Genomic DNA, 26,313 nt, shown 5'->3' with positions numbered 1-26,313 from the left:
AGGTGTGTCCGATCCACTTCCACCTACGCTCACGAATTTCTGTGGCTATCGGCCGTTGATGACACCGACGATGGAGTTCCTCATTGGATATCCAATTATCAGGCCACCAGGCACGAATAATATATCGCAGGCACCGGTTAATGAATACCTGCAGTTTTTGCGTTGTCTCCGCTGAGACGCACCACGTTTCGCAGGCATACAGCAGTACGGATTTAACGTTTGAATTAAAGATTCGGGTTTTCGTACGTAGAGTGATCTGGTTTGAGCGCCAAATGTTTCGCAGACCTGCAAAGGCACCCCTGGCCTTCCTGATCCGTATGGCTATATCAGTCTTGGTACCACCATCGGGCGTTGTTTGGCTACCAAGATATTGAAAGACGGCTACCTGCTCAACTTGTTGTCCCGCTACTGTAAAGTTGGTGGAATTGTCAGTGTGCACTACCATAGACTTAGTTTTCGCTACATTGACTGTGAGACCTGCTGCCTGGGAGCTCTCGGAGAGGTCGTCTAACTTGCTCTGCATATCGTTTCGGCGTTGTGCGAGCAAGACAATGTCGTCGGCTAGATCGAGGTCATTTAGCTGCTCCATCGTTAGAGGATTCCAAGGCAATCCTCGATTTGGTCTACTGTCAATTTCTCCAACTAATATCTCATCCATAACGATGAGAAACAGAAGCGGTGATAAAATGCAGCCCTGTCTCACGCCAGCAGTAACCCTTATGGGGTCGGACAAGACGCCGTCGTGCAAAACCTTGCACGAGAACGCCTCGTACTGAGCCTCGATGAGATGGACTAGCTTATCTGGAACTCCTCTACGCCTAAGTGCGCCCCAGATGTTTTCGTGATTGAGTCGGTCGAACGCCTTTTCGAAGTCAACGAACACCAGCAGAAGAGAGTCCTGGAATTCGTTGATCTGCTCCAATATAATGCGGAGCGTTGTGATATGGTCTACACATGATCGGCCAGCACGGAATCCAGCTTGCTGCCGCCGGAGAGTAGCGTCGATCTTCTCCTGGATCCGGTTGAGGATTACCTTACAGAGTACTTTGAGAGTAATACAGAGCAACGTGATGCCACGCCAGTTACCGCATTCCGTTAGGTCTCCTTTCTTAGGGACTTTGACCAATATGCCCTGCATCCAGTCCACCGGAAAAGTTGCGGTTTCCCAAATATTGCTGAAAAGCTGATGCATCATCTGGGCTGACAAAGATGGGTCAGCTTTGAGCATTTCGGCTGAAATACGATCTATCCCTGGCGCTCTATTGGATTTCATACTCTTGATGGCTGCTACAATTTCATCCAGCGATGGCGCCTCCGAGTTCACGCGATTTATTCGACGAACTGTAGGCGTCGTACGCTGCTGGTTTTGTTGGTCTCTGACATTTGAAACTCGGAAGAGTTGTTCAAAATGTTCAGTCCATCGCTTAAGCTGTTCTGTACGGTCAGTCAATAGCTGACCAGCTCTGTCCTTTAGCGGCATCTTTGTATTCATCCTGGCACCACTAAGGCGGCGAGAAATATCGTACAACAAACGGATATCACCATTGGCGGCGGCGGTTTCTCCTTGTTCGGCTAGGGAGTTAGTCCAGGCTCTCTTGTCCCGCCTACAAGCACGTTTAACAGCCCTCTCCAGTTCGGCGTATCGTTGACGGGCAGCTGTCTTAGCCGATCTGGTCCGCGCTCGCTCAATGCCGGCTTTCGCCTCTCTCCGCTCGTCGATCTTCCTCCAAGTTTCATCCGAAATCCACTCCCTCCGCCCACTGCGCGCTTTGCCGAGGGTTTCATCACTGGTCGTGATGAAGGCGTTCTTGATGCCGGTCCATTGCTCTTCGACGGTTCCACCAGATGGCAACTCCGAGGCTCGAGATTCAAGTTGTTCAACAAAGGCCCTTTTCACCTCAGGATTCTCCAATCGGCGGACGTCGTAGCGGCACCCAACTTTCTCCTCCCGTCGTTGGACACGTGCGACGCGCAGACGTATCTCAGCGATAACAAGATGATGGTCGGATGCAATGTCAGCGCTGCGTTTGTTGCGTACATCAAGAAGGCTCCTTCTCCATTTCCGGCTGATGCAGATGTGGTCGATTTGGTTTTCTGTTCGGCCGTCGCGGGAAACCCACGTGACTTTATGTACTGGTCTATGGGGGAAGAGCGATCCACCAATGACCATGTCGTTATTACCACAGAATTCTGTAAACAGCTCCCCGTTTTCGCTCATCTCTCCTAGGCCATGGCGTCCCATGACGCGTTCAAGGTCCGCGTTGTTTGAGCCAATCTTCGCGTTGAAGTCGCCCATGTGAATTTGGATGTCCCCCTTCGGGATTTTCTCAACCACGCTGTTCAGCTGGCTGTAAAAGCTCTCTTTCTCCTGCAGGTCGGCAGCATCTGTTGGCGCATAGCACTGGATTGCCGTAAGGTTCCTAACCCGTGTTCTAAATCTGGCAACGATTATTCGCTCATTTATTGGTTCCCACTTCATCAGGGCCGCACGTGCCCCTGGGCTCAGTAGGAATCCAACTCCTCTTTCTCGAGTAGCATTTTCACCTCGTATGCCAGAGTAGAGCAAGACTTGCCCGGATGATGTCCTGTGTTCGCCAGTACTCGGCCAGCGGACCTCGCTCAGCCCCAGGATTTCAAGCTTCAGACGGCTAGCTTCCCTTGCAAGTTGAGCCAGCTTGCCCTGCTGGGCAAGGGTCAGTATATTCCATGTTCCGATTCGTGTCCGTGTTTTCATGCTAAAGGTCGTTGCCAATAATCCGGAGAGATTTCTTCTTTCATTTTCATTAACTTTTTGTGTGTTCTGGTACAGTAGGCTGTTAACCTAAGGTCCTTATCCCGCTGATGGGGCTGCCATCTTAATGTGGGCGGGAGCCACTGTGCCCCCTTTCCTGTTAGCATACGACAACCGAAGTTGCGTACCCCAGCCGGCACCTCGTGGAGGTAGGAATAGGAGTTAATGAACAGAGGTTATGGAATGCACATGTTCACTCTTTGCCAGCCAGCCAGACTAAATAACAGCTCAGTGATAATTATAATTTACGAAGATTACTGCTGGTGCTGCAGAAATACCCTGTGATTCGTTCTTTTGCATGCATGCTTGCATACAAGTGATCCAGTGATCCAGCCCATGTTGGCTTCACTTATTTTGTTCGCAAACGTCATAGTTGCCACCGGGATGCTCTTGCCGTATCAAGAATTCCTCTCCATTGTACTCGGTCCTGGACTCCTCGTCGCCAATTCGTTGCGTCTCGACACACGCAGGTCGACTTCAACCTGGTCGAGCCACCTGGCACACTGGGCCCCCCTATTCCTGGTGCCGGTGGGGTTCTTGAAGAGAACAGATTTCATTGCACAGCCGTCCGACGTGGCTGGCCGTAGTCTCCCAACTTTCGCCAGATGTACGATGGGAATCTCTCTAAGTAATGCCTGCATCTCGTGGTTCATACGCCTACGCCACTCCCCGCTTGTACTATGCCAAAAATGGTCTGCAACACCTTTCGTTCAAATACAGCAAGTGCATATATGTCTTCCGGAAGCAAAGTAACCGTTTCAAATCTGTAGAGGACTACAGGTCTGAGCGATTTGTACATTGTCAGTTTTGTGCGCCTGTGAAATCTCCTTGATTAAAGTGTCTTGCAGAGGGAAAAGTAGGCTCGATTTCCAGTTTCCCAAATATACGAATTCATCAACCACTTCCAGTTTATCGCCGTCAATAGTCGCTGTTCGTGGGAGGCAAACGTTGCTTTCTCTGAAGCCTCTTTCTACCATATATTTGGTTTCCTACGCATTGATTGCAAAACTATCTTCCTAGCCTCCGTTTTTAGATTGCGCTGTCCCGGAAACGCGCAGATAGCAGGTAGCACATCACTCGCTCCACAGTAGCTTTAATCAGCCGCGTCAGTTTGTCCGGAAAAACCGTACTCGTGCACTATCTGCCATAGCTGTTCGCGTTCAACTGTATCATATGGTGCCCAGAAATCCACAAAAATATGATGCGTGGGCACGTTGTACTCGACATTTCTGGAGGATTGGTCGGAGAGTAAAAATTTGATCCGTAATAGCATGGGCCCTCATAAAGCCCGCCTGATACTGCCCTACGAATTCTCTTGCTATTGGGGATTGACGACGCAACAAAATCTGAGAGAGCAGCTTGTACGTGGTGTTGACCAGCATAATGCCGCGTTACAGTCTAGCCGGTCGCCCTTTTTGTAGAGGGGGCAGACTACACCTTCCATCCACCCCTCCGGTAGTTTCTCCTCCTCCCAAATCCTTGAAATTAACAAGTGAATTTTTTTTTATTGTATGAAAGTTTGAAAAGGATCAATCAGCTAGGTAATTTTCTACAGCGTTTCTTCCGCGATGCAATTTGATCTCCGCCGGTCGCCCTTTTTGTAGATGGGACAGAGTACACCTTCCATACACTCCTCTGGTAGTTGCTCCTCCTCAGCTAGGTAATTTTCTACAGCGTTTTTTCCGCGATGCAATTTGATATGGGACACCTTTTAAGGTGACATGCCGTTTCTTTGGCCAAAACACCTTCGATTCGATTATCCCAGCGGAATCTAGAGATATGAGTTTTTCATCTCTTTAGATCGAGGAAACAAGGGTAAAATGCCCTTTGACAGCAGCTGCTAGCAGCATGCACGTGCCGTGAACAATCACTATTCAAACAGCACCAAGTTTTATGCGTTTGGAATGGATTGAAAATTTACCATACAGTTTATTTTTTGCTCGTTCAGTCAGATATGTAAGGATCTGTATATTATTCACGTTTCCCATTTTATATAGATTGTTTTGATTGCCAAATTTGACCCCAAAATAACTAAAATAAATCATCAATTACAGTGCCTTGTGAAAAGAAACCTGTACACATTAATACGGGAAAACTTCAAAAACGCAGACGACGTCTGTTCTTGCCTTTTCTTCCTTGTTTGCGCTATTGCTGTCTGGTATGTCATTTCGCATATCGTGGGATTCGTAATAAGAATCATTTTCCCGCTGATAATATGCTTCGCGTTTTTGGTAAGACCTTTAACATTATTCGAATACCGTTTTCTATTTCATTTTTTACACTTTTCAGACTTTTATCAATGAAAATTATTCTATAACCCTGGCCACAGCAACTAAACTGCTGCGCAGTGTACTAGCCCGCTTCCTTGGCTATTTTGGAGTGTTCACCACCTGACAATGACTGGCGAAATATTTTCGTTAAGCAATAAATTTATTCTTCTTTACATATGAAAGTTTCATTCTTGTTCTTGGTTTGGTACAATTATGCCGCTACATGTCCCAATAGAGATGAGTATGTCCATCAAATACCTAGTGCTCCAGTAGAAAAAATATTCCGTCGCAGCCATTAGTAACATAAATAAATCGGCGATAGGCTGAAACCAGGTATAGGTTTATTTAATTTTTATATTTCGGTAAGTTTTCGGGGCTTTCATACGTACCGCTAAGAGCAAACACGTGAAATGGATAATCTTATCGGCGAAATACAGCAGAAACGCTCCGGTGGATACCAAAACGAAGAGCGTTGCGATTGTCAAAAACTCAATTAGCCGAACTGCCACTGGCATATTGATACAATTCGATTGGACTCAAGATTATGGTGATTTACTGCTCCACGGCTACTAAGTTAAAATGTTGGTTGTTTCGTTGGTACGTCCTACTTTTACCAATCGTTAAAACAGTCGTTAACGACTGCGAATGTAGCGTGCTGCCACCTGTAGAAGTATAGTTTTATGAATGAAGCAAGGATAGGAATTTGCTACAGAATGCATGGAACAAAAAGATTTTTGGTCAGTTCTATGCATGAAAAAGAGATCATGGAGCCTCGTACTTGCTAGTTTAGCAACATATAAAATACTGAACATGTAACTTCAAGCGATACCCCTTGAAAAAATTGGTCCCTCATATTGGGATACTCGCACTACAAATCGGATCCCACCAAGCGCAACAGGCATGTTTATAAACATAACGTAGCCGAAAATGGCTCTTATTTACGGATAAACGGTACTGTTGGGCGCATGCCTACCCCACGCGGGATGTCCGTAAACAATCAACAAAGCGGCATGCTTCCATTAGCACGTGCTCCTTATCTACATGGGGGGGTTGGAGACTGGTTGTGCAGGCTATGCTCGGACGCACCACATGTTGCATTGTTTACCATCAGCTATCCCTAGCACATGCTCACCTGCAGGATCGTCTGCGCAGGACTGACCGAAAATGGAGCCCGTTTATCCGAGACTGGTGAAAATTCTGGCAGGTCTGGCAGGAAAGTGAAAAAAATGGAAGCCATTGTTACAAGTGCAGACGAGCTGTGAGAAAACTGCACAAAATGGCGAAATACAAGGGAGAATATTGTTAAATTTGGAAGCGAATGCTAGAGGACCATACGGGGCAACTATAAGTGACGAAAAATAAGGATTTCGGTCGATTAACGACAGCGAAAAGATATTTTTTCTGCATAAGCCTCTGCTTGGTACCCAGTAGTAGTACATCAGTGCAGTGGGGTGGTGGTCGATATTGTGCTGCTTTCAAGGGATAACATTTCTGGATGAGGACCAGAAAGTTATTTTGGTACGAATGCAAACCGAATCGTTTAGTTTGTAGGATTAACCGCTAGGAACTAGTTTAGCCGTTGCTGAGAAACATGTACATAAAAAATCGTTCGAGTTTTATCGCTTTTTCCGTTCTGTTAATATTGACTGTATCGGTGACGCGTAGTGCAGATGAGCCCGCAGCAACAATCAAGTATAGCATGTAGGTATTTTGCACCTTAATTATGTTGCAGATTAGTGAAATTTATCTTTTCACAACCGTTTGTTTCAGTGTCCAGGGATGGGCGGCAAAAATCGGCGGAGAGTTAGCGATCTTAGGCGATTTTATAACTAGAAGAATGAAAGTGGAAGATGTAAGTATCATTATCATCGGACAATGGAAGTCACCTTCTGACGCATGAATGACACATTCATTTATCGATTTTTCCATTCGGTTGTGTCATCCGTGTCTTCCAAAGACGCTGCATGCCTTACGCTATCATTTTTCATTTCATTTCAGAGTTTTAAGCAAGCGCAAGTAGTTAGCAAAAATGGACAAAAAATTGTGGAGGAAATGGCCAAAGATCTTAAGTACATGATGGATGCGAAAGTTAGTGCTGTAAAGGTATGTATATTACATTCATAGATACAAACATATAGGTAGATAGGACAACGGGATGCTTTCACTTTTAAATGTTTATCGATTTTTTTGCTGCTGAGATAGGGCAGTGTGCCATCTAGCGGTTACTGAATCTTGCTGTGCAAGAGACACATGTGGTTGTAAAGTCTGATTTATGATTTGTTTGAACGTTTGCCAAACTAAATGAAATCTTAGCGTGGTATTCGGGACAATCGTCTTCTTTTAGCGCATTTGCCTCATTACTTAGTTTTGTTACTATTTTTATAAAATTGACTTCGAGTTGCACGATTGCAGAATTTAGCAATTCTTTTGCTTAAAACTGTACTGTAATTGGAAGGAAGTGGAAGCTCTCATCAGACGACGGAATTAAATAACTTCTCGCTGATAGAACAGCATTTGCCAGAAGTGTCTGGGTGTCATTGGACCAATGAAATCCTTTTATCTTCGGTGCACACCGAGTGGAGACCTTTTCCAGAGCGTGTGAATTTGCAAATCTCGAGCTGCAGCAGAAGGCACCGTAGCAGTACAAGCTGTGTCTATACATATACAAGTGGAATATCTTGAAATACGGCTGCAGACACTTCAGTTCCGAACTTTAGACAAAATACCCTTACCTTTCGGGTCCACCGATTGAATCTTACGAGAATGCCATCGTAAATGTCCAGAAATGTCGGAAACGACGAAATAACGAACCAGTTGCCGTTTAGATGCGAATTGGTTGTACGATGTTTGTTTGACAGATCCGCACCTGAATTATGAACATTATATGAAACTGCATGTTTGTAAATGCAACAAGGACCTTCAAATCGTAAGAAACTTCTCGCTAGACAGTCTCGGCATTAGCAAGCCCAAGAAACTCCGACAGTCGCTAGAAGATCGACGTGCGCATCTGCTGCTTGAAACACTAAAGTTACCGACAACTAGATGCTACGAGACTGGACTTCTCTGGAAGTCGCCGTACGCCGGACTTCCAGACAGCAAAGCTATGGCCCTAAAGCGGTGATAACGGACCAGAGCTGGCAAAGGCAGTAAAAAGTAAAATCGAAGATCACACTCGAAAAGAATACGTATACAAAAGCTGACGGAAGAAGAGGTACAGGCATTCTCGCGTCTGGTGCTTACCTATGTTTCCGGTAGCAAACCCAAACAAGCCATGGGATGCAACGGCAGCCGTTCATGTTGTATCGCTAAACTCCCAACATTAGTCCGCACATTTCATGATGTGGATAAATTGGTGTGCAACGCTTCCAGAAATAAGGACTATTAAAATCCCACAATGTTACCGAACAGTGTCGTCGTTATCTGAACGCGTCAACGAGATTTTCGGGGCAACCGAATACGAGAATGAAAGTGAATTCCAAGCAAACAGAACGTCGACGTAAGCATTAAATGGAAAGGCTATCCGGACTTATCTACCGCTAGTCATTGGTTTCGAGGACAACAGTTCCTGTGGAGGCCATCCAAATACTGTCTTGTTTCCGATAAATCTGTTAGAAAAACCACCGAAGAACTACCACATCGAAACCGAAGTTCTTAGTCGTTTCTCCTATTGCCAGGAGATACTCCGATGTACTGCACGTGTCTTTCGATTCGTACATAATAAAAAACCTAGTAGAACATAAGAAGTTGAACCATTGGAAAGCGAGGAAATCGTCAACGCCGAGTGCTGCTTGTCTCGCATCGTACAAACGGCAGCCTACGCAGACGATGTTGCCTTTCTCTCCAAAAACTCAGAGACGGGACGGAAAATCCAGGCGAATGCTTCCCAAAAAACAGACCCTTTTATCATCAGTGAGTAGCCCTCAGAACACCCGACACGGAATGGACTTTTATCCAACTGAAGTCAGCGCAAATAGGCGGCACTTGGGAACGTTTGATCCGGAGTGTGAAATCCAACCTCTACAAACTGCGATGGAAAATGTTTCCGACTGATGAAATCCTCAATAACATGCTGCTGGAGATCGAAAACACGACTAACTCACGGTCATTGATAGATATCCCTATGGACGACGATGACTCGCCGATACTCACATTAAATTATTTTTTGCTGAGAACGTCGAATGGGCTGAAAGCATGAGAACCGTACAGCATAGATCCCGTGACGTAGCGGAACCGCTGAAAGCAGAAGACTTATAAGACTGCTCTAGGTAATACCACGAGTAGACGCAATAATACAAAATGGAACTTATGGCGGCTGCTTTTCAAGTCATAATAAAACTTAGTAACTATGTAGATTTATAAGGATACATCAACCAGTCATAAAACCTTCTGATGTTTGAGTTTTCTTGTTCAACGCATTATTTTTAGCTGATAATATGAGTTTAGTGGGATTTCAGCGAGAATTGAAAATACTGTTGTAAATAAATTGCTTCAAAATGCTCCTTCGTTGCTGAGAATTTTAACAGCTCCTATTAGTGGAACTGTTTCATAACTCGAAGCCACTAATTGAACGACTCAAACCTACTATTTCCAGCGAATCATGGACACGGCCGAAAATACGGCCATCTCCTTCGGCGAGGACAAGGTGAACGTGAGTTTCCAGTACTACAACGCGAAGGAGATGATCGAACCGGGAGAAATCATCACCACACCGATCCCGATGATAGATGAAGATCCGGCCGACATCACCACGCCCATTCCTCCGAAGGAGATCGTACTGACCAAGAAGAAACATTTCTTCAACGAAGCGGTCAATACTTCGGTGAGCTCGGTGCACGTGCCTACCAATGTGTACGATAGAGGTTAGTGGCTCGCGATTAATTCACCATATTTTTCTCAACTAATTTAGTTCCAATCCCGTTACAGCTGACGAAGTGATCAAAGCGATCAAGTGGTCCGAAGCGTTGGACTCGATCTTCTACAACAACTACATCGGAGATCCAACGCTTACGTGGCAGTATTTCTGCAGCTCGGAAGGCTTTCTGCGCCAATTTCCGGCGACAAAATGGGAGGAAGATCCAGTCGATCTGTACGACTGTCGGCTGCGTTCGTGGTATATAGAGGCGGCCAACAGTCCGAAAGATGTCATTATCCTAGTAGACAGCTCGGGTTCCATGACCGGCCAGCGGAAAGATATCGCTAAGCATGTGGTATCCAACATCTTGGACACTTTGGGACCGAACGATTATGTGAACATTTTCACGTTTTCCGAAGAAGTGACCGAAGTTGTTGGATGCTTCCGCGAAACCCTGGTCCAAGCAAACATGGGTAATATCCGAGAGCTGAAGCTAGGAATGGATAACATCGAGACGACTGAGATCGCAAACGTATCGGCCGCGTTAACCAGGGCTTTCGAGCTACTGGAAACGTTCCGGGAGAGTCGTAATGGGGCTCGCTGCAATCAGGCTATCATGCTGGTTTCGGATGGCGTGCCGTACAGCTTCGACGAAATTTTCGAGCAGTTCAACTGGAAGGAGCTTCCGTTCATTCCGGTTCGGATATTCACTTACCTGATCGGTCGCGAGGTGGCCGACGTTAAGGAGATTAAAGAGATGGCGTGCAAAAATCAAGGCTACTATGTACATCTCAGTACCCTAGCGGAGGTACGAGAAGAGGTTCTGAACTACATTCCGGTTATTGCGAGGCCACTAGTGCTGAACAAACGTGAACATCCGGTGGTGTGGTCTGAGGTGTACGCTGATGTTGAGGTATTTTACAATTGATCAACCTACAAATTTCGGCTAATCCGGATTTACTTCATATACAGGACCCGAAAATGACAGATTGGTTGTGGGAAATTAAGGAGCGAGCCGAACAGAAGGAACGGTTCATTGATTACAGAAAAAATCGCGTGATTTTCTTCTCCCCGGAAGAACAGCATCGACGTATGATAATGAAACAGCGAATGGTAAGTAATGGATGAAGTTTCACAAAAAAATATTTGTTAATGAGGTTTTGCTTCTTAGAACCAAGATCCGTACTCCAACAACCAAAAATACAACTTTATGACAACCGTTTCGATGCCTGTTTTCGATCGTCGAGAAAACGCTGTAAGTATTCAGTAATGCACTACCGATTATTTAGTATTTGTAGGTATCTACAAGCAGTCAGGTAAATGTAAAGCCACGTTTATTATTCTACTATATCTGCTGACTATACTTTTACTCATCTGAGCAGGGTAATAATCACCTTTCAACGCAGCAACGCTGCGTACTCATCAAACTATGATTTCATGCTTGTTTCTCTTTTTCTTAACACTTATGTTTGCACAAAAATATTTCCAACAACACCTGTAAACTATATCTTCATCAACTTGAATCGCATACCACCCGTTCTACTACTACTTCTACTACTACCACTACTACAAATACTATGCGCGTGTACGTGCAAATGTCTCAATAAATAAAAGAACATCACCGAAGACATCCTTGTCAATGAGGCGTACTGGGTTACGATCACACGTGAGGTACTTCAATTTGGAGGATTCGTAGCTACTACTAGTTCAGTATACAGTACAATTTGAGCCAGTGACTAGGGCGTTATTTTCTAGGAAACCAGTATTTCTTTGTTCTTTTATAGGAAACCAGTATTTAACCACCTAGCGAAGTTGTATTTAGCGTAACTCCATGCAGATAAATCGATTTTTTGCAGATAGTCTAAATACCGGAAAGATGCTTTCCAGTTAATCACAGAGAATACATAGTGAATCGATGCCTTAGTGTTGATTATTTTATGCGTGTGTGCGTTATGTTCTAAGGAGTTGAATTGATGTATACTTTATGAATACATTGTTTTAGGAAGAGTGTACCCAAATTTTGCTAGCTGTTGTTTATTCTAAAGAGTGTGTTCTATATCATATATAATCAAATAGTGCTCTAGTAGAGTATACTCTTCCAACATCCATCAATTTTATGCTGGTGTTGAACTGTAGGTACTAACTATTCCCTGAACTTTGTGTGTCGATTTTTGAATAGGATTGATAGGTTATAGACCGAAACCCAATAGCTTCATTTGTTGATACATATATAAAGAATAGTGTAATGCTAGTTGGTCATCCTTTGACTCACATCAGAAACTGTTTGAAACGACTCTGCGTTATTGTGATGATGTGGTTTCTGAAAAGTTATCAAACCTCCTGTTCTCTTCTGTCTTTTTAGAACCTTGCAGAGTTGACTCACCTTATTTTTCATTAGTTTGCCTGCTAATCCATTTTGACAATGCTTTCCGTTGCCATATTCACGTGCATAACCTTTACAAGCAACTAGATTTTATATTTGAGAATAGTTTATTTGGTTATAAAAGTTATTTGATCACTTCCCAGTTCCAACGTAGATGATAGCTAGCAGAATCCAACCCCACCATATTCTTGTTCGCTCAAAGTAAAGTCTGATTAATCATTTCCATGCAGACCAAAGTGGCTAATCTTCTCGGAGTGGCGGGAGCCGATGTACCAATTGCTGAGATCAAAAAGTATCTCAAGCCTCATTTGGTAGGTGTTAAATCATTTCAATACCCTTACGGTAAAACAATTAAATTATTTTTATCTTCTTAAAGCTCGGAGTCAACGGATACGCCTTCATCGTTACGAATAACGGCTTTATTCTAACGCACCCCGATTTCCGTCCAGTTGTAAGTAAACAATTCAATAATCAAATTACGATATAGCTTAAAAACCACTGCTTGAACTTGTAGTTCCAAGACATTTTGAAACCAGCCTACAACACGGTCGATATGATAGAGGTGGAGTTGACCGATGACGACCGTGGACCACGAGACTTTAACCCTGCCTTATTGCATGTAAGCAGTACAAAGAAAGAGCAAAAATTAAACAAAAAATTCATAAAATCATTTTCCTTTACAGATACGAGAATCTATAATAAATCAGTCTACCGGAGCAAAATGGGTCCATGTGAAGTATCATTTCGATGAAATGGTAAGTACCGAGTCTCGGTATAGAAAACCGCCAACCACCAACAAAAACTATTCGCGTTTTTTTTCTAGAAACGCGTTTCGCGTACCCGGCGCCAGTACTACTGGACGCCTATCAAAAATACACCATTTACCTTGGTGGTGACCTATCCGGAAACGCACGGGGTCAATCGACTCCAGATCCGTACGGAGGACGAAATCCACCGTATTCATGCAAAGGGCAGTAACGTTGTCAACTTTTTTAGTGGCATCAACTGGAAAATTCATCCCGACTGGTGAGTATGCTACGTCGTGAAACCAAGCATGCCCATTTTGCTGTCTGCAAATTCAGTGTTCTAAACTGTGGAATGTGAAGAGGTCAACCCATCATGCGGTTGGTGAAGAAGTGTTTTTCCCAGTTTAGAAAGAGTATTTTCCAAATAGAGTTTGTCAAATTCCAAATTTCCAAATAGAGCATTACTTTAGTATAACATAAGATGCTTATGACCATCTTGCGACATCGTCGGCCTCTATCGAGTTCTTTGCTGAATATTACTCACGCCGGTCGCTCATCCTACATCCTTACTAGTTGACCAGCCCGCTGACTGTAGACTTCCGTATGTATGCGAGTGGTATCTCTCGTGATTCACCCCCATGCGCCATACTTCATGATCTAATTCGCCGCTAAGATTTGTTCACAGGATCTTACACTTGAAAATACCCTGAAGTCGTCAATCGCTTACTTTCAACGTCCACGCTTCATGATCGTAGATCACTACCGGGAAAATCAGAGTCTTGTAGAGCACGAGTTTCTTTTGAAGTGGCAGGCTACGCGACCTCAGCTGGTAGCCCAATCAACAGGAAGTCCAACTTCTATCAGCTTAATCAACGTTGTTAGACAATTATATTCAAGCATTTTCATCACTCACTTCGCTTAACTAAATCGTACAACGTCTTAAACTCGCAACATCATTTGGTCCGCTGTGGAGTGCCTTTCTCGAAAACCACAACAAGCTCAAGAGGTTTCATCTAACGGCCTCAGTCTATGAAACAAATTACAAGAAAATTTTATATATCTATCAGTATTTAAAAGAGTTATGTTCCGCTAATTCTCATGTGACTTTTCAAAAGGACCAAAGTAACAATGAGAATCACTCTTGGGTATTTCTTCCTTTCTGAGTACCTGTTACGGCGATATAATTGCATTACAACAAAAGTTTTGTTACCGGTTTGCTAGCTACTGACACCAGCAACGGATTCATGCAAAGCCGATCTGTTATAGTACTTTTGCATCGTCGTGATATGCGAAAGAGAGGAGACACGAAGAGAATCTCGCATTCTTACTTCGGTCCTTTTGAAATGTTACGTTTTGTATTGTAAAGCTACTTTTGAATGGTTGCCTTCGACAATACAGCTGGTCGTTCCCGGCTTTCAAATATTCAGGGGGATGGTGTCCTTTCCAGCTGCTTTACTGTTTTTAGCTCTTTGATTATTTGTCCATCACGTCGACAGCTCCATCTTGTTTTCCACTCAACATCCCATCGAAATATTGTATTTTATTTACTGGCCACTTCCGATCTTTCGGTTCCTCTTCTTGTTATTGCACATAACAGGAGTTGACAAGGTCCGGTTAATTTTGAAAACCAAGCAGTTTAAAAAACTAAACTTTGGAATCTAAAATTCAGTCAAGCGCAAGAAAATTGACTGACAGGTTATTCGAATGTTCGAGCATGTTTTAGCACTGCAATTAATGAATGAACTATTTTGAAGGATAAAAAACTGAGAAAGACCAACTCTGTCAGCAGTTCAGTAGGCATGTCCATGGGCTGATAAATAAAAGAATACTATATTCTATAAATTTTATATTCACCTTCATGCAGGGCTGTCAATTTTTTCAAGCACTTGTTGCGATCCTAAGGAGTAAAAAGGACAGAGCTCGTGAAGAGCTAAATCAACTATTCCGAGCTATGGTTCCACGAGACGGTGAGCTAATCTCGTAAAGGATACACACCAAACCGTGATATTTGTAAGGACAAGAACAAAAACCTTATCACCTTATTATTCGATAGGCATCTGAATGTCAATATAACATCAAGAGACGGAACGAAAGTTAACCTAGAAGTTCCGAATTCCGATCTTGAAGAAAAGCGGCAACTAATCGGAAAACCAGTAGAGTAGAAACACTTCACTGAATAATTTCAAGAACTGCGACATTACGCTGATTAACGCCGCCTTCACTGTACTCTCCGAGATCTTATTACGTAATCAGTTTCCTACAGCAAGAGATTTCCTAAGACAATATCAGACGGGCCTTATAGGGGTCGTGCTACTGCGGATTAAATCCTCCAGAAATGTCGGGAGTACAACATGCCTACGCAACATATTAGCGTGGATTTCAGGGAAGCATACGATGCAGTCGAGCGCGAAGAGCTACGGGCTACGGCAGATAATTCACTAGAACAGTTTTTCGGACAAACTGGCGTGGCAGATCAAAGCTATACTGAAGCGATGTGCTACGTGTGGTTTCTGGGTACTTCGAGTCCTTTCGAATTGTGCAGCTGATGGCGGCGAGGAAACGGATCCTATATGTTATTTAATTTTGCTATTGAAGGTATGATCCGGCGAGCGCGCTTCGAAACGAAAGGAACGATTCGACAATAGTAGCCAACTCCTAGCATTCGTAAATGCTCTTGAAATCATGACTTTAAACTTTGGGATGGCGAAGGCTAACAACGCCAGATTAAAAACGGAGACAGAAGGATTAGGTTGAAAATCAATACCTCAAAAACGAATATATGGCAGGAAGAGTCTCTTATGGACTATTGACGACGATGAACTGAAACTGGTTGATGATTTCATATATTTGGGATCCCTGGTCACCGCCAACTGTAATACGAGTAAGAGAATTCAACGACGTATTCAAGCTGGAAGTCGAGCCTACTTTTCCCTCCACAAGACACTGCGACCAAAGAGCATATTTATGCTGCCGCGCCGGACTAACCAAGTACAAAACGCTAATCAGATCGGCAGTTCTCTACTACAGATTTAAAACTGTAACATTGCGTACGAAATTTTAGAGCAGCCATTAGCGAACCAATGCAATCGCTGGACGGAATCACTTTAATCACTCCACGGGTGGTGCGGCATTGGCAAGCAGTAGTAAAATAAAGCGGTCCTTTTCAGGAACAACATACATTACATTTCGGCAGGAAAACACTAATCGTAATCCTATACGTAGCATTTTGCGTGGTTACATCTTGGATACATCGGATACCTGTTCAACTTATTTACCTCGATTGTAGACAGTTGTAGATCGTGGGTGACACAAGGGCGGTCAAACTATGTTATGTTTAAGTGGAGAACGCAGTGTTTGTTATAAACATAACAAAAATCGTATTAATTCAAATCTCCTTTTTTATCTTTCAGGGTGTACTGCAAATATCTCAACGAACACGTGAATGAATCGTTTGCCACACCCGAACTGGAGCTTAAACATTTCCTGGAGCGCATGAAACAGGGCGGCTGGAAGTGGCCGGCCCTTCGCACTCCACCACCACCGGAGCATGCCATGTTCTGTAAGTGTTGTTTGCCATTCTATCATCGTGTCTGTCTCTGTCTTTGTATAAGTGTTTTTACCATACAGAAAACAATAACGGTGTTATTAAGCAGTGCGAATTAGGTTTCTTGAGCGCGTTTCTCTTCTTTTGTGAAGTGTCTGTAATCGAACTCATTTTCTTCATGTTTCGCGAAAAGCCATCATCGACCACCAGCTAAACCATTCCCTCATCGCTCCCCATTATGATTGCGATAATCATCTATTCTAGGACAATCATGATACCACTCGATGTCTTCAGCAAGAACAACACCTATTGCCAGCGATCATCTGAAGCGTAGATTTTGTTGATTAACCAACTGTTTTCTTTTTTCTTCCTTTTCGATTAATTTCGATGTGTCTGATAATCATCCAACTGAAATCTCACATGTTGTCGAAATTATTCGCGCTTCTTCCGTCGAAAACCGACAATCTAAACGCGCGCAAATCATCCAATGACAAATGATCAAACCTCTGCGCCAAACCAAACATATGAATCAAACAAAAAAATTGCAAATCCGCAGCTAACATTTCAACCAGAATACCTGAAAAGGACTACTATTACTGTGAGTAAAATTTTCTACCCGAAAGAAATGTTTATTACCAAAATACGCCAATCCGTTAACTAGTCAGTACCAAACGAATCGAAGGTTTTTTATATTTATTTGAGCACTTTTTTATCTAGTGACCAAAATATTATGCACTCACCAAGAATCAATTTATTAGTCTACCACGTTCACCCGATATAACTTGCACAGATTCGATTTGCAGGTCGATTTCGACTAAATCGTTGCGTTGATTGGGCCCAAACTGGGTCAAGCCAGATTTTGTCGTTTTCGATCTGTCCTATAATGAACCGCACGTTTTGAGCGCACCAGACTGTTTTTCTTAGTTGAATAAACTTTAATTTGTTGGTTATGTTTAGTTCCAAGCCAAGAGAAAAAGAGAGTGAATATTGAAAGTTTGTGTTGCTTCCGATTCCCGATAGCTGTTGATTTCGGTTTGGTTCTCTGGTTTCACGTTAGAATCTCAGTTGTTGTGTTTAGCGTTCCTTTTCTTTTGTCATCATTGCGTTGTTTAGGATACCGATCAAAAGTTTAGGAAATTTTCCGGTCTCTTTTCAGTTGTACCAGTTTAGTAAAAGCAGCAATACAATTACTTACATTTACTTACATTTCTCTTTGTACAGTTTTGCAAAGTATTTTTCACTTGCACAGAATTTACAAAAAAAAAAATCGTTCATTTGTTAGCTGAGGAGTTGCATATGCAGGAATAAGTATACTCCTACATTAAACAACAACTGCCAAATAACACATATCAGAAAAAAGCTCCACAGAACAACAGCGCAGTTACACTATTTTTGCTTTTAACGCGTTTCTAGAGGACTGGAATCCAATATAATTACAATATGCGGAAAGTCGTTGCAATAGAGATATTAGAAACAATATCTGAAATCCTAAATATTTAACAAGGTTTTAAATATAAATTATACACTGAGAAATCAAACTTTTTATGGATTTTTTGTGTGAAAGGCAACTTAAACGCTTTTCTTTCCTTATTAAGGTTGGATAGCTGTTCTAATCTCACAGTATTCGATATCACGGTATTAAATATCTGTAAAATTAAGTAAATCTGTAAATCTTTTGCTGTAGGTTCCACAATTTGTCACAATTAAATAATTGAGAATGACACTGTTTTTAATATTAACATTTTTGTAACAATTGCAACGGGCCTTATTGAGGGAAAGCTGAATAATGAACATTCAAATCGAATCAATTTAGAACCAGATTTAACTAATAGATTCGTATTGGAAATTTCATTAATTTTTTTTTTAGATTTCTTCGAAAAACGGCTCTGTTTTTTATATCTAAATTTTTATACCATTTATAAGGCGTACAACTTTCGAAGCTGGGATTACAAAATATGAAAATCAAAAATTTTGAGTATTTTTCCTAGTAAAAATTATATTGCAAGATATGTATGCCATTACAATACATATTTGATCTATTTATGAACTTTTTTTTATAAAAAAAATGTTTTTTAGAGCTTGTGTCTTTGAAAAAAATTATTTTTTTATATTCACCGACTTGATACTAGAATGAGAACTAACCTTTCCCTCAGATCCACACGTTGTCCCTGAAGTTTTTTTAATTTTTATTTTTCTTATTGATGACATGATAAATACCTAATATTTTATATCGACTATTCTAGTTGTCATGTTATTTTCCAATTGTCGTTCAAATAATAATCGTCGCGCTAGATGAATATCATCTGAAGTAAAGTATCACGTAGAAGTTGCCCTTTCTGAAATATGGAGCTGATTAGTCAGCAAGATCACAAAAACAGCAATCGTAACCCTTAGCCGCACTACCTAGGAATGAGCAAAAAGAACATTCATACATACATACATACATACATACATACATACATACATACATACATACATACAAACAAACATACACAGCAGGACACCTCAGAACACATCCGATCATCTTATTCACTGCAGTGTGTAAACTCTTCTCTTCTGATGTTCATTTACTACAGTCACCAATCCCTGATCACCTTATGCTAATCTCTATTTGTGTTCCGAAAAAATAAAACGATATGCATGAACCCAGTTTCTGATCATCTGTTCAAAAGCACTAGATGTGTACTTTTTTCCTAAGGTTTACCACGCAGTGTTCATTGAACTCCACTAGCTTCTCGATGTCCATTAAATATCAACGCTACATATGTAACCTGTAACCACTAATTTGCACTAGTTTCAGTTGTAAAATTATCATTTTGGTAACCTCTCAGCCGCTTAGAATGAAATATTTTAATTCACAGAAAAAAGTAAAAAATAGTAAATAGTCCAAAATAGAATAATCGCCCCACCTAAACACGGCGAAATGTTACTATGTTTGAATTATATTGCGCATTTCCACACCACACTTTAAACTAAAATTAATAAAAACATTTTTCCATGTGGTTGAAAAACTCTGCTCGACTTGATGATCTGTCGAGTTAAGAGAAATTTCGAATGATAGAAGTCGCATCGGGTTTTTTTTCCGCTGGGTGTCCTAATGAAAAAGAATATAAAATATACCGGAAAATCCTCAAAAACAAAATACACTCTCTCGACGGCAGTTGGATCAGTAGCTTTCAAGCAGTCACGTTACTCCATTGACTAGTATCAACTATCGAATACAACTTACCGGACTCGACTTACATATTAAATCTCTAAAATACCAAAATAGATCCGTCGAGCAAACTTACACTCGAATTGACTCAAATAATTGGGCTCATAGTTTTTTTTAAACAATTTGTGAAAAAAATGTTCGGCGTTAGTCTTGCTGGAGGTTGCATTAAGGGCACGAAAATGTCGCATCAAATATGCAATATAGTAGCAAAATGAGACTGACAGAAACTGGAGAATCGGTTGAACAGTAGGTCGAAAAACTTTGAGTCGACTGTAGCCTTCATGATTACGGTTGTTTTAGCTTTTGACATCCAGCAAGGCAACTGACTTACGGGTCACTCAGATGGAGGCAGAGAAAACCACCCCACACCCTTCCGACAAGGCGAATGTTGCTTAACAGTCAACTGGATTGACTCCACGGGAAAGAGGATCAGCTGGATTAGAAGTTGCTAAAACGGCTCCTGGTACTAGATTCGGTAGTTTCTTGGATCATAGCTTTTAGCTACCCCTACCAGATTGAAGATTGGCTACAAAAGGTTTCCATCGAAATGGCGGGAATTTCTACTACTGCAGAACACTCCAACAGAAAAGTGAAAAGGTTTGTTGTAAGCAGCATATTCTGTACGCTCCCAGTGGGGCATCGAAGATAGTATGAAACTGAAACGAGGTTGTATTAGTGACTAATGACTTGACTTTCCGTTTAGTTAGAACTAGCGGTGGTTGCAGAAGCTCAACTTTTTGAGGCTCATTACATCCGATTTCCGGTCTCATGTAAGCCAAAAAGTGGATACTGCTTGATCGTCCTGGAGATCATTGTACTACCCAAAAGCACGTTCTTATCCGAAACTAGCGCAAGGAGCGTAAGATGAACCTGATATCCACTTCCTCAACAGTATGTCTGCCGCTGAAAGCACGACTTAAACGCAATCTGGTGAATAGTGTGGATCGCAGTAGATCTTCTTGGATAACGGGTTCCACGAACTATAAGTCATTCACGAAGAATCTAGATGACCGCTTTCATGACGCATTGTAGTGCCTCGAACATTGGTGGTGATGCTGGATCGTTCGAACATCGGATGGTCTTTTATCTACAGGTTCTATGGGTTTCACCATGTAGTTTGGATGTTCGTATTCTTCCATAAAGCAACGGTACACCTCTTTAGTGGTTGGATATCTCAAAGCGCCGAAAGATGTACACCACTGCGACCATTGATATATTGTGGTATTAGCAAGCAACGTTGAGATATTGTGCAAGAATTACTGAAAGTGGCAAACGAATCACGGGTAAAGGTGAGTGATAAGGAAACAACGTAACGACACGACGAATCGCGGGTGACGGTTATATTGGTATTATGGATTTCTCCGACCCCCTCAACGTAGTCGCGTCATTGCCGTCAGTATTCTTCAGTCCCACGTCTGAGCGTGGGAAAAGAGGCTTCAAAAATCGTCTTTACGGCAAGTAAATATTCCCCAGCTAACACCAACTCGTATGTCAATGTTCGAAAATTATCGTAAATATCTCTTAACAAATTCGAAATCGTATCTAAAGCTTGATAAAGTGAACCTAAGTTGATTTACTATCGTATATAATGCTAATAACTGACATACATACGATTTTCAGCACAAAATTGAATAGCATTACAAAGCGAATCGCGCTTAATCGGATATTTCGTTTATAAATTTTAATATAGTCGTAATCGATTCGTAACACTTATAATATTCCTAATGACGTATATCGCCTCCAAAATAGTACGGATATGCCAATTTTGCGCATGAAATATGATCTGTTAACATGCATATCTGTACGTAAAACTGACTTTTATCTTTTATATGCGTATGAAAATGCTAGTTGGTAGCTAATAAAGGGTTTCCCACATCAAATTTCTCCACAGAAGAAACGCTGTAGAAAATTACCTAATTGACCGATCCTTTTCAAACTTTCAGACAACAAAATGTAACCCGTTAGTTAGCTTTTGGCATATTTGTTTCATTTAACTTCAATACCATAAGCGTATGCTCTCACCTTACGGTTAACTCCACTCAAAAAGTTTTGTACAACCTGGCTGTAGCTTCATCTGTACGGAAACTCAATTTTTCTTCATGTCTTCCTCAAGTTTGACCTCCTTGGGATGTTTTCGTAATGTCTGCTTGATAAAACCCTAGTATTTTTCAATGGGCCTTAGTTCCGGTGCATTGGGGGGTCCATGTTCTTGAGAACGAAAGCGACCCCGTTGGCTTCGTACCACTCCCGGACATCTTTTGAACAGTGGTACGAAGCTAGATCCGGCCAGAAGGTCATAGGGCCCTCGTGTTGCATCAACAGAGAAAGCAGACGCTTCTATAGACACTTCTTGAGGTAGATCTGCCCGTTTACATTCCTGGTAGTCACGAACGGTGCACTCCGTTTGCTACTGAGGGAGATCGCTTGCCAAATCATGTATTTCTTGGCAAGCTTTGAAACTTTCTGCATCCTAACTTCCTCCGGAACATCAAACTTGTACTAGGCAATGAAGTACAGTAGCCCCGGAAGCTGCCGGAAGTCCGCCTTGATGTAAGTCTCATCATTTGTGATGAGAGAGTTGAGGCTTGCGCAAAATAAATTCGCAACGTTGCTTTTCGGGTGACACCATTTTTCAAATTTTCGAAAAATCGACCGCGATAAAAATAGAGTGTAAACAATACACCCTAAACTACTTCTATTCAAATTTTCAAGAGAAAATACCCAATGGGTAATATTTTACAGCGTTTCTTCCGTGGTGCAATTTGAGGTGGGACGCCCTTTCTCATTCCTCCACTGACCCGCACTTCTGGTACTATTGAACGAAACTTTACTGACGCCGCTCCTACTACTGGACCTCGGATATACTACCAGAACGTTCGTGATCTTAGGTAACCGCTTCTTTACCGCCCAACATGGTACTAAAGCGCACTATAGTTGGTATCGTAGACACCCCTGACCTCCCACCGTAGTCGGGCTATGCTAGCCAGCGGCAAGCAGCCACCCGGTCTTATGTGCGGGTGCAGTGAACGAGGCTTTCGAAAACGACTGCCAGACAAGTTTGATTTCGCTGATCTCAGCCCTACTGTTGATCTGTTCTTCGCTTCAATCTCATCGCCATCGAACCTCTCAAAACCACATCTTTTCCCCGTATACTAGGAGAGCAATGGTGGCTTGAACATAAGTGTTCCTAACTACATACTAGCATGTGCCGACAGTCCGTACGAGATAATTGTGCTGACCGAAACTGACTGGCTTTACAATCATACGTGCTCTCGATAGATTTGCCGGTCTAATAACGAGATCTTTCACTGTGACTGAAGTATGCACAATAGCCGAAAAGTTGTAGGAGTCAGAGTTTTGATTGTGGTTCATCGCCAGTAGCAGGCCTCCGTTATAGAAAACGACGATTGGTTGCTCGTTGAGTAAGTTTTTACTTACTTATTGGCCCATGTCCGCTTATCCGGTAGAACGAATGGATGAAATTAGAGATCTCTACTGCCGACAGTAACCCGACATGGCTTGCGATTGTCACCAGTACAGGTTATCGTCAACAGCTCGAATGTCATTTGCTAAGTTGCTCTGGGTCTGCCTCTTTTACGCTGTCCTTGCGGATCTCAGTTGAGTGTTTCTCTGCATATCTCGTTCGCTCCCCTTTCGTCCTCCTCATTCGTTTTGATCCTCTTCCAATGAGCGTTTGTTCCGCTAATAATTCTAGGACAATCCTCGATTTGGTCTACTGTCAATAGCCCTAAGTAATATCTTATTCATAACGATGCGAAACAGAAACTCTGAATAATTGCAACTTTTTCCTCACACTAGCATTGAGAGGGTCGGAAAAGACGCCATTATGCAACACCTTGCACGAGGGTGCCCCGCAATGGGCATCGATGAGATGGACTAGCTTATCTGGGACTCCTCTACGCCTGAGTTTTTGCGGTTGCGTCAGTCAAACGCTTTGTCAAAGTCAACGAACACCGGCATAAGAGAGTCCTGGAACTCCAATATGATGCGAAGTGTTGTGATATGGTCAACAGATGATTGACCAGCATGGAATCCAGCTTGCTGCTGCCGGAGAGTAGTGTCTTTTGATTGATTGCGCCTCAGAATTGACGTGATTAATGCGACAAACAATTGGGCCACGCGCTGTTGGTTTTGTTCAAAATACTCAGCCTATTGCTTAAGCTGTTCGGTCAGTCAATAGCTGACCAGCTCTTTCCTTTAGTGGCATCTTAGTATTCATCCTGGCACCACTAAGGCAACCAGAAATACAGCAAACAGATGTCACCATTGGCAGCGGTTTCTCACATGTTTCTTCGTTTGACAATCCTTTAGTTCTGCTTATCGTTGACGGGCAGATATCATTAGCCGATCTGGTCCGCACTTGCTCAATGCTGGCTTTCGGCTCTCTCCGCTCGTCGATCATCCTCCAAGTTTCATCGCTGGTCGTAATTAAGGCGTTTATGAAGTCGGTCCATTACACTTCGACAGCTCCACCAGGCGGCGGCTCCGAGGCTCCGAATTTAAGTTATTCGACAAAGGCTCTTTTCACCCCAAGAAGCACACTTTTGTCATTTCTGGTTGTTGGTCTAACCCATTTATGGCTGAAATTCGCCATTAATCGGTTACCACAACTAGTTACTAGCCGGTTACTAGCAACTATGCTAGTAGGGACCTCGGGACTCTCCAACCGGCGGACGTCGCGACGTCGTAACGGCATCCAACTTTCTTCTCCCGTCGTGACGATGGCGTCTTCCACGCTTGTCAGTCGTTTTCAGCATCATCCAGTTCTGCTCGTTACTACCAGTCAACAAATATTCCATAAATTAAATATTGCACCACCGACCGTCGATCAACACCAAATACAAACGCCTGAGTTGTTCTTGCTTTTGAAGATACCTGACAAAAGTCGAGCGAAAATTTAAACGACTACCCTCGGCTATGTTTCTGGGTGATAAAAGGGAGAGCAGCTTAGGCAACATAGGCGAAGCTCAAGGATATCGTGGTTTGTAAAATGATTGTCCAGATCAGCGACGCAGCTCAGATGACCTTAAATCCTAGCATGCATTTTTTACGATACGGGAATCTGCACCCTATTTAAAAAGCAAAGCAAAGTGCTACATTCCGATTTCGAAACTTGGCATTCTGTTTATATACGACAGACTTCGCGGCCAGCTGGGAGACAACAGGACAATTGTGGGACCAGTGCTACGATCTTATTGATTCTTACAGCCTCTTCATGTCGAGGCACAAACATGCGTGTATTTTTGCAGTTCAGAGTAAATGCAAGATTCGGAGAGACCCTCAAGTAGGGCCCGACATCGTCGTAAGAAGTAAATTAAACTGAGTTTTCCTTACGTTCATTTCAAACACGACGTGATCTTTTCCAACTTTTCTTCAGAGTTTTGCGCCACCGTGCAAAATTTTGTGGAAAACTGTTTTCAAATTTTATTTTTCTAAAATTGCTGAGAAAATTACCTTGCATTTACCTACATTAAAAAAAATAGTTCTTCAATGTTTGATTCCAGAGTTGTGAATTTTCAAAACAAGCGATGTCCAAGACAATCGTACAATTTTTATATAATAAATTTAAACAGTACTCAATTAATGGTGATATTGTTGATCCCTACTGTCGAGTCTCTTTCAGTCCGTCAAGTAACCCAAGATAGTTTGGGTTAGAAATAAACAGCCAATCTCCACAGTGCTTGTGACATGAAAAAAAATTAGTGCTTTAACTAATGAAGGTGTAGAAGCAAATTACTAAATTGATAAGACAACAAAAGTAACTATGAATATCATGAATTAAATCATCTTTTTTTCTAAGCGGCTCCTAGTTACCTCCACTTTAACCTAACACTCTTCTGTTTCCATGTGTGAATCACAAAGTACCGATTAGCGAAATCGCACCAACTCAACATATAACAAAAATCCCAAGCCTAGCCGAGAAAGTCGTGTTCAATTTAAAATCCTTAAAAAAATGTTCGGTTCTGTTATCTTACATGCATGCGTACAGGTGATCGAAATTTGATGCAAGCTCTGGTATACGACGCTAAGGTGACGGAATGGTTTTCCGCCAATTCTAGCAGCGGCGGAGCCGGAAACAAGGATGAAAAGGATGGGTAAGTATCGAAATCGAACTGCCATCAATAGATGGCAAGTTAAGCTCACGAAATCTAGTAAAAAAAATTATGAAGCTAAATTCATTCTGGCTACCGGAGCGAAACTGATTATGCAACATTTGCTTACGATGATTATGTTACCATTCTTTTTTCCCCTTTCGCACTTTACACGAAACTCATTACATGCACCGGTAATTTTTGAAACCAAATGTCCGTTGACTAACTGATTTATTTTGTGATTAACCGAATAAAAATCTCACCATACACGAACCCCGCCAATTTTATTGCACTTATTTCCCTAATTTATCGCTCGATGGAATAGCCCTAGTCCAATTGCCGTTCTGATGGGCCTATTGCCAAGGTAATTAATGCTGTGTGTAAATAACAACAGATGGGA

General features: G+C 42.3%; 1 protein-coding gene across 1 annotated transcript in view; it reads left to right on the top strand.

Annotated features, from left to right (window-relative positions):
- LOC128736507 (voltage-dependent calcium channel subunit alpha-2/delta-3) overlaps positions 1–26,313 on the top strand; it is a 33,579-nt gene that overhangs the window by 5,499 nt on the left and 1,767 nt on the right. The window contains exons 2-18 of the mRNA XM_053830992.1: positions 6,638–6,762; positions 6,832–6,913; positions 7,060–7,164; positions 9,653–9,920; positions 9,985–10,826; positions 10,886–11,026; positions 11,085–11,168; positions 11,528–11,584; positions 12,527–12,607; positions 12,673–12,747; positions 12,811–12,915; positions 12,980–13,051; positions 13,120–13,322; positions 16,453–16,601; positions 17,143–17,184; positions 25,811–25,916; positions 26,239–26,277. Coding sequence (XP_053686967.1) covers positions 6,638–6,762; positions 6,832–6,913; positions 7,060–7,164; positions 9,653–9,920; positions 9,985–10,826; positions 10,886–11,026; positions 11,085–11,168; positions 11,528–11,584; positions 12,527–12,607; positions 12,673–12,747; positions 12,811–12,915; positions 12,980–13,051; positions 13,120–13,322; positions 16,453–16,601; positions 17,143–17,184; positions 25,811–25,916; positions 26,239–26,277 — 2,576 coding nt within the window. The remainder of the gene's footprint in view (positions 1–6,637; positions 6,763–6,831; positions 6,914–7,059; positions 7,165–9,652; positions 9,921–9,984; positions 10,827–10,885; positions 11,027–11,084; positions 11,169–11,527; positions 11,585–12,526; positions 12,608–12,672; positions 12,748–12,810; positions 12,916–12,979; positions 13,052–13,119; positions 13,323–16,452; positions 16,602–17,142; positions 17,185–25,810; positions 25,917–26,238; positions 26,278–26,313) is intronic.

Source organism: Sabethes cyaneus, chromosome 2 (assembly GCF_943734655.1).
Source record: "Sabethes cyaneus chromosome 2, idSabCyanKW18_F2, whole genome shotgun sequence".
NCBI classification, from domain to species: Eukaryota; Metazoa; Arthropoda; class Insecta; order Diptera; family Culicidae; genus Sabethes; species Sabethes cyaneus.
This window is presented reverse-complemented; position numbering and strand designations above follow the sequence as displayed.